Genomic DNA, 9,637 nt, shown 5'->3' on the forward strand with positions numbered 1-9,637 from the left:
AACTTATCATGAGAACAAACGACATGAACAATTCTTGAAGAATCTTCTAGTTCTTCAATACATGCACATCTTCGATATGTCACAATTGTTCATATCAATTTATGAACTTTTATTCTAGTAAACTCCAAGTTTACCATGACATGTACTTTTTCTTTAGTAAATTTCAGATTTACTATTACATGAATAAATTTTCGATTTACTACTTCAGAAGTAGATTTCAAAATTATTCAACCTCTTTCGGAGGTGAGTTGTGATACAATCACAATCAAGTGCACGTTTGCATTAATAAGTTTCTCATTCCCTGGGAATGAAATATAATCGTGCCTTAAGCCTATCAAATTATGATAGCTTATAACCTCTTTCAAGATTTTGCTACTTCAGAAGCAAATCAAGGCATACATATGATGTAGAGAATTTTTCTCTAGCATATCTTATAATTATATAAGCGTGTGAAAATATCATCACTTTTAATGATCATTATCATATTGTCCCTCCACGTGTATATTCGTGTATTCAATCACTTGTCTTCTTTCAAACATATTATGCACAGCTACCACATACACCTCAAGAATGAAGTAAGTTGTCATATTTCAGATTTATCATATATTGCTATCACATTCACTTCATAGAATGGAGCATATTCAATGGGTCAAATTTCATGACTTTTCATTAAAAAATTATTATTTTGCCTTAACCATCATAATATCATCAATATGGTGCATTGAGATTCAAATTCAACGTCTTATCCATATAAAGGTGTCTTAGGCATAAATTGATGGGACTTAAACCCAACATATTATCATCCCTTTTGATAGTATTGTACTTGAAAAATAAATTTAAAACATAATGGTTTCAAACCAATTATTTTTCCTCAAATCCAACAATAATTATATTATTAGTAGCAAAAGATAGATAACATAAGGAGTTACTAACCTTGAAATTACCTTTAGATTTCTAATCTCATCTTGTTTGGTAGAGTCTCGTGCTGATAACGCGTTATAAAATATAAAGAATAAAGAAGAAGAGTAGAGAGAAAAGAGAGTAATTGTTATTTCTCTTGAGGGGTCTCTTGATGGGGTGAATTACAATGAAGCAAAACCCCTTTATTTATAGGAAAAAACTAACCTTGAAGTTTGTAACTTTTTCATAAATAGACATACACAATATATGATAAAGTAGGTATTCACTATATATGGTAAAGTAGACATTCACTATATATGGTATATTTATAACAATTTATCCTTTTTTGTGATTTTTTTAAATCTTTTTTCTTAATTTTTCTCTTTTATAAATTTATAAAATACTATTAATGATTGACACTAAAGTATTTGAAATCATTGTCTTATTAATCATGTACATTTAAAACATTCATTAAAATTAATACACATTCAAGAAAAGAAAAAATAAAAAGACCAAAAGCTATTCATTTTCTAAAACTGATTTATTTTTATCCTATAAAATAAAAAAGATTTTAGTATTTGTGACCAACAACAATGAGATCCTTAACTTTGCATCATCTTAATTCTTCTTCTTCTTTAAAATGTAGTTTCATAAACAAAAGTGAAAGAGAAAGGTCATGCAATCTTTTCTCTTAAAAATAGTATTTTTGGCAAGATGTTGCACTATAATTTCTTCTTCAAGGAGATATATACTACGAAAAAAATTATTGGATTGAGAGATATATAGGAAAAGTGATGAGCATTTCAAGGTGCAAGAAAAATTATTTGGAGAAAGAAATTGAGAAAAAATATTGTACTGTAATTCATTTTTTATGAAGATATATACTGAGAAGTAAAACTTGCTTTTGGATGAGAATTTAACTTGCTTTTGGATGAGAATTTATAAGAAAAGTGATGGTTGTTTCAAGGCCAAGAAGAATTATTTAGAAAAGAAATTAATTTATTTATGGAGTTCATATCAAATTATGAGAAGAACAAGGAGAATTTTATTTTGTAATTTAATTTAAAAGTTGCCAAAATTAGTACTAATTATTTCTTTCCATTTTGTTGTTATTTGTTTCTTTTTTATTTTTCCTTAATATAGTTCTTTTTCATTTTTCCTTATGTATCTTCATTTAAAATTAATATTCTCAACTTAAATTTAGAATATAATAGATGAGAGTGCATGGTCAATTATTGTAATTTTCTTACCTTTTAACTTTACACAAAATGAATTTATGGATATCTACCCATATTAATTAAAATATATTTTAATTATTCATTATTTTTTATCAATAGTTTAGTACGTATATAAGGTGATATGACATCTCTTTATGATCAAGAAATTATTTTTTATTTTTAATTATTTTATTTTTTAAAAAAAAAAGTATATCCACAACTCACACCTTTTTATCTTCATAGAGACGACAATTTAAAAAATAGAGTATCGTTTTATTGCTAATAAGAATAAAATATTATTTATGATCAAAATTTAAAATGAATTGAAGGAGAAATATGCTCTGCTATATGTTTGGCGCTAGCAAAGATAACTTAGAACTAACTGATTCATGCTTACAAAAGGTTTGCAAAGCTTATATCTGAATTTATATAAATATATATGTATTCTCCTATAGTCTTATATTAATATGGAATTAATATTACCTTATCTTGCCTTATTTATTCTCCTATTGTCTTATGTCATTCCGCATAGCGTTAATGTTAATATGGAATTAAAACTGATCAAATTAATGATGGTTTATTTACTTTCCTTACATTGCCTTATGTTAATATGGAAATTAATGAAGTAATAATTGTTATTTAAATGTCAGTTTCTTCAGTTTTAAATAAATATTTTATAAATTGCTCATTCTTAGAAAATTAAAGATAATTTTATTAATTTATTAGTCTTGATTAAATTTTATATCTTTTCAAGTAGACATTTATTATCATATTCTCATCATAGATGTTGCAGGTATATATATATATATATATCTTTTATCTAATTGCATATATTTTTTTTGGGGGGTTAAGTTATTAATTCAATTATCTAGCTCACAATAATAAATTAATGTAATATATAAGTAAAGTGTATGAAATGATAAAAAAATTTCACCTCATCAACAGAAAGTTTGATGAAAAAGATCGGGTGAATTTGTTTATTTTTTATTGAATCATTTTTCACGATTTAATAGATAATTTGATAAGTTATTTATTTTTGTGTTTCAAAATATAGCTAACCAATATGTTAATTAATAGATTACGACAAATCAGATTGAATTTTTCATTTTCTTTTACTGCATTACCTCGACGTGACATCCTCATGTCATAGGATGAATTTCAAAAGGTACGAAAGATCTCCCACCCAGCCGTACATACGACTTTCACAAAGTCTTTAGTCAAAGTTGTAAAATATTTAGTAGAATAAACGGCGAGTATGTTTCAAGGATATCGAATAACTGAACGAGCATATATAGAATGATTTAATAATGTTTGTTGAAATATCAAATATTCAATGAAATCTATTTTTCCAAACAAGGTTCATAGAAATGTAATTTACATATACGTAGAGATCTTTATATATAATAAAATTATTTACTTACGTCTAAAGTTTCTATATAATGAAAAGAAAATAATAAAACTTAAATCAACGCTATTTAAATTTAAAGACCAAAACCTCTTTATATATATTTAAAATACGAGAGTGAAAAATTGGTGTTCAATATTGCCTTTTTTGATTGAAAGCACACATACTTTGAGTACCTAGCTAGAATTATGTAAAATTGATGTCTCGAGAATATATGTGATACGAAAAGTGTTGATGCACATAAAAATTATTTATTTCAGTGATTTATTCGATTTTTAAAATTAATTTTTGTATGCATAATAGAAAAATCTATCTTTTATTGAATTAAATTAAACAAAAATCCTCTTACTGTTTTTTAAAAAAATTCACTGCGCGAAGAGCAGATAAATTTTCTAATTTTAAATATAAGTCGGACTTTTGAGGTTGAATTGTACCAAAGTCTTTTTTCGGGTTTAAAAGGACAAGTTATATTGTAAGAATAAATAATTTTTACATCAGGTTATGTAATGAATGTCTATCGTTAATCATTTTAAACGTGTAATTTATAGTAATTTTTAAAAACAAAAATATGAATTGGTACTTTATGGGGTATTTTTTTTTTTTTAACAAGCTATACAATTATTAATAGAGTTTTAGGATTAAACGGGTATGTCAAATGATAGATTGAAATCTTTGACCAAAAAAAAATGGATAAACTGAAATGTCGAAGGCCAAGTGTCAAATGTCAACGGCATAAAGATTCTTTCCCCCCTAAAAATAGGTTCATTTTCCAGCTAGCAAAGTAAAACTAATCTGAAAGTGATAGGCGTTTATTTTTTGAGATTTAATACAAAATATTCTACACAATCAGTTAAATTTGATCTGTTTTCGTAAGTTATTTAATTTTTCTACATAAAAAGAAAAAAGAAAAAAATTAGATAACTTGTAATAGCAATAGCAGATCAAGTTTACGTAATAGTGTTAAATATTTTGTATACTAATAACACACAAAACTTAAATTCTTACTTTAATTTGTCTTTTTCATGTTTTCTTCAAGTGCCATCTATGTGCATGTGAGCTTAATGTGAAATTTCGAATCGACGGATATTATTTATTTACTCCCTTCGTACCAATAATTATTTTATCTCATTTCACGCATTTAAAATATAGTTAAAAGTTAGTATAATACTAAATTATATATGTCATTTTTATTTTTTAGATATTTCTTTAAATTTGAGTGTTTGATGGCTAACGAGAGATAGAGGAGCGCACTATTCTAGGCCAATGACTAAATCGATGGTTGCGGTGGGCCTCTTGGTATCACAGTGGCCTCGGCATGGTTGGATAGGGCCACGGACATAATGTCGTGGCCTCGCCGTCTGTCTTTGGTTGTCTTGGTCAGAAAATTGGGCTCACTATCAAGAAAAAAAAGTTCTTTAAAACAGAAATATAGATGAAAAAACATACTACTAATTTTCGTTTGAATTTCTAGGATAATATTTTGGACAAATTTTTATTTTTTATTTATTCCATTAAAGTGACACTTATTTTGCATTGGGGAATATTACATACATTTTTGTGGACAAAAGGTTCGATTATTATGCAAATATCTATATATACTGCTCTCTTTTAAATACATGTGGTAGATTGAAGTATAAATTATAGATTCATCCCAAGGCCGGCTTCACGCAAGCACTTTAGACCTTCGATTTTTGGAGGCCTTATTTTTTGAAAAAAAACATTATAGCTTTCTAGTTTTTAGATTTTTTCTTTAGAAAATATCAAATATTTCTTAATATTTTTTTCACCACATTTTAATTTCTCTTAAGCTCAAATAGAAATATCACTTTAGAAATTCAAGATTAAAGTTGACAATCAACATTAGAAAAATTTCTTTTAATACTCTCAAAAATCTAAAAAGAACATCTAATAAATAGAGGTAACTCAAGAAAGCATACCTTCTATTTATCATTTTGATTAATGGGACAAAAAGAATTAAAACAGCGATTACAGTGAAATCGAAGAAGTTGAAAGGTAAGATGTATTTCAATCAGATAATTTTTTTTATTATTTTACAAATGCATATTTTTCTTTATCCTATATAATTATCTTAGCTGAAAGAAGTTTTCTAAAAATAAAATTTCAAAAATATTACTTAAGCTTCAAAAAAATATTTCAAGAGATATCAAATGAATTAAGCATACGATTAATTGAAAAGGAATTTTTTCGAATAAATCAATTACAAAACAGTTTTATTGATAATTTACACCTCAAAAAGCTATAAATATAGATTTGTAAAAAAAAAATTCAAAGCCTCATTTTAAAATTTCGCCTTAGGCCACCAATTATGTTGAGCCGTCCCTGATTCATCCGAGCCCAATATCTCTGACTTTAGACTATGCATATTTGCTAACAAATCGATTATAAATATGTATTGATTTTTAATTTTGAATCCAATTAACTCAAATACTAAGGGGGATCTTGATTCTATATATAAAGTTGATCTATGATCTTGGATTCACGTGAGTTAAATCCAAACAATTTGCCACTCCTGTACAAATATATAACACAACAAAGTGTTCTTCCTTTATTATTTCCAACCATATCTTGAGATAAAGCACAGAAATGAGCCATATATTTTATTTTATTTCAGGCACATAAATGTTACCTATTTCTTAATTAACTTGGACTCTATTTTTGAGCTGAAGGTAATATTGTTAATAAACGGTATTTATACCTTTGAGGTAGAGATAATGTCTGCCTACAATCTATTCATTCTATATCACTATTTGTGAGATTATACAAGATACACTGTTATTGTTGTGTATGGTTCTTTCAAATGCAAATTATTTGCCTTGTCTGTAATATATTATGGGAGTACAGATAAGAGATGAACGTTGTATTTTGAAGCAATTATCTGACTTAATAAATGGAGCTAAGTAATTACATTATGTAACAATATTAGCTAGAAATTTTAACATCCTTAGGGCATCACAAAAAGTTTATTTCATTCATGAAACACATTACATAGAGGAAAAAATCAAATAATTAATACAAATATACTTAGCGAACATGCGTACAAGTGATAAACTTTTGTAAGATCAATTTATAGAGCCACAAACAGTTCTTATGATCCCATTTTGACCAGTAAGAGGACTAATATCTCCCATTCTAATCATGGCTGCAGCAAAATCAGAGGCAAATGTGCTAGGGTTGTTGCTATATTCAGTAACAATGCTATCTGTGGATCCGCCACTAAGCAAGACTTGATCTGATTGAAGAAGACCTTTTCTTTGAATCAGGTTCTTGAAGTAATTGTTATCCAATTGATTGGGTGTAACCAGATCAAGTGGAGCTAGGTTTCCATTTTGGTCTTCTTGAGGACACTGACGTCTTCTAGTGCTAGCAAATCCAGCATCAATGTCTGTTCCATTGCTATAAATCCTATCACGAAAAAGGAAGCATTGTGCTTGACCAATTGAATGTGCACCTAGAATCGGATGATTAAAATCATTAGAACATTTATCAATACAAGTATACGATCGATAAATTTTTTGTTCAATAATTAGATCAGTTTTTACCTGATAAGGCAACCATATCCCTTGTACTAAGGCCTTTGTTTGCAAAGCCAGAAATAATCCTATCAAGAGGATCAAAAGGACCTGGAAGATCTGTTTCAGCAAGAGTATGACTTGCAGTGGTTGAATCTCTTCTTCCAAGTTTTACTGTCCATGATGGACCTCCAACCTGATGATTGGTATTAACATGACATTGGTTAGTTTTTGATAATACATTTTTATATAGCATAAAAGTTTTTTCTTATAGGGTTAAAAGAATGTTGCACATAAACTACACACACTCACAAGAGTGGATGCATCCCTAGCGGCAACTGCAAGTATGTCAGCACATGATACAACTCCTGGACATGTTTTCTCAAGCTCTCTCTTTGCATCTTCTATAATACCGTAACCTCTAGCTGACCCAAGATTTGGCAACGCTGTCTTCTCACTAACAATCGTAGGTGTCTCATCAAGTAAGATCGAAGCATCACAACCCTAAAATTAAAGTCACAAATTAATTAGTGCACGGTCAAATAAAATGATAGATATCTAACTTTAAGTACCACATATAGAGCTAGTAATATATAACATGTGCCATCATCTAACAAACCTGAACAAAGCAATCATGGAAATGAAGACGAATGAGGGATGCAGCCATGCGGCGTTCAGCTGAAACTGCTTGTCTAACACTTGTACGTATCGTGTTGAGTGCATTAGGACAAGTACGGTCATAGAATGTGGAAGAAAGTTGTGCATGACATTGCATGCTACAGAGTAGAACAAGAGAAAATATAGCAGCAACAGCCGCAAAAGAGTTGTTTGAAATACTCATTTTGAAAATGCAAAATATAAGATGATGATCTTTGATATGAAGAATAAAAGACGGTTATTAGCTTTGTGATGTGTTGAGACAATGTGGCACTGAAAATATTTATAGGCAAATAAACACGTTAGTTTAAAGCTCTTTGGTCACTATTGGCTGCATATTGCATGCATATCCGCGTTATTGCTAGCTAGCTTTTGTCTGCTATTGTTTGACTTGTTCTAATATAATAATTGGAGGGCTGAGTCATAGAGGCATTTAATAAATGTTCAGAAAAAGATTATCTAAAATTATCAAATGAAAAAAAACGTAGTTACTTTCTCCACAATCTTTGTTTGTCAATACTAATAATAATAGATGTTGAATATTTTCCATTTTGAAAAAAATCAATGAATTTCTTATCCGTTGTACCATTCTATCGGCCTTGTTATTAAATACTACTCCCTCCGTCCCAAATTTTCTAATTTGATTTCTCAGTCTGCTTGTCTTTTTTCATTAATCAAGAAGAGACAATTTTTTTTTTCATATTTACCTTTGCATTAATTACTTTTCTTCAAATTAAAATGGAAACATCAATTAATAGGGGTATTATGATAAACTAGGCATGTTATTAATTATTTTTCTTAATTATCATCTCAATTTGAAAAGGGTAATTTGGGAGGAGGAAGTATTCTTTATTCAATGCATTTTCAAAAGCATTATATTTATTATATCGAAGGAGTGATATACATAGTTGAAAAGAAAAAGATTGATATGTATAATAAAATTACTTTTGTTATTTATTAAGTATTTCTTAAGATCTATGAAAAGTGAAAGTAATAATTTGCTCAATATATATTTCTGGATCTATCTTTTGAATGAAAATAAACTAATTATCTATCTCTGAATTAATTATCAATCTTATTTGACTTTTAATTTAAGAGGAGTTTTATATACTTATAAGTCTGGGCTTTTGAGATACGATCATAGCTAAAAAAAAAAGTCAGGTTCAAAAAGACAAGTTATATCTTCAACATGATTTTTTTTCAGCTAAAATAGATAAATATGACTTGATAGAGTAATTTATTTGTTTTTAACATGCTATACAATTGTCACTTGAAAAAAAGATAAAATGATAAAATTTAAATTTTTTCTTTGACCCCCAAAAAAGGACAAATTGAAATATCAAAGGTCAACCTTCAACTATATTAAAATATACTCCCTCCGTTTAAAAAACAATGACCTCTCTTCCTTTTTAGTAGTTTTTTAATTTTAACTTTTCACATGGCATGTTTAAGAACACAAGATTGAAGGGCATTTTGGTACATTTGACGTATCTTTAATTTAACATCACAAGATTTAAAAGTCTTCTTTATTTTCTTAAACTGCTTGTCAAGTCAAATTAGGTTTTTTTTTTTTTAAAAGAGAGGGGTATATATTTTTTTATATAAAAAAGGACTTACTCCAGCTAGCAAAGTAAAACTATTCTGAAAGTGATAGTCATTTATTTTAATTTATCCTTTTAATGTTTTCTTCAAGTGTCATGTACGTGCATGTGAGCTGGATATGAAATTTTCAATCCATGGATACTACTTCCATCATTTCAATTTGTTTTTACCTAATCTTTTTTTATATGTTTAAGAAAAATAATTTTTTTTTAACTATTCTTTAATTTCATAATTTCACATGTCCGGTTTACAATAACACGAATTAAATGACATTATATTTTTAAATATTTGAAATAATTTTAATTTAAGACTATAAAATTTAAAAG

At 27.7% G+C, this 9,637-nt stretch overlaps 1 protein-coding gene across 1 annotated transcript; it reads right to left on the reverse strand.

Annotated features, from left to right (window-relative positions):
- Window positions 1–6,488: 6,488 nt before the first annotated feature.
- LOC107860938 (lignin-forming anionic peroxidase) lies at window positions 6,489–7,965 on the reverse strand. The gene is made up of 4 exons (XM_016706372.2): window positions 7,672–7,965; window positions 7,365–7,556; window positions 7,083–7,248; window positions 6,489–6,991 (listed from the first exon to the last, which is right to left on the reverse strand). The coding sequence occupies exons 1-4, from the start codon at window positions 7,891–7,893 to the stop codon at window positions 6,603–6,605; spliced, it is 969 nt and encodes a 322-aa protein (XP_016561858.1). The 5' UTR covers window positions 7,894–7,965; the 3' UTR covers window positions 6,489–6,602.
- Between the last annotated feature and the right edge of the window lie 1,672 nt (window positions 7,966–9,637).

This window comes from Capsicum annuum, chromosome 5 (assembly GCF_002878395.1).
Source record: "Capsicum annuum cultivar UCD-10X-F1 chromosome 5, UCD10Xv1.1, whole genome shotgun sequence".
NCBI classification, from domain to species: Eukaryota; Viridiplantae; Streptophyta; class Magnoliopsida; order Solanales; family Solanaceae; genus Capsicum; species Capsicum annuum.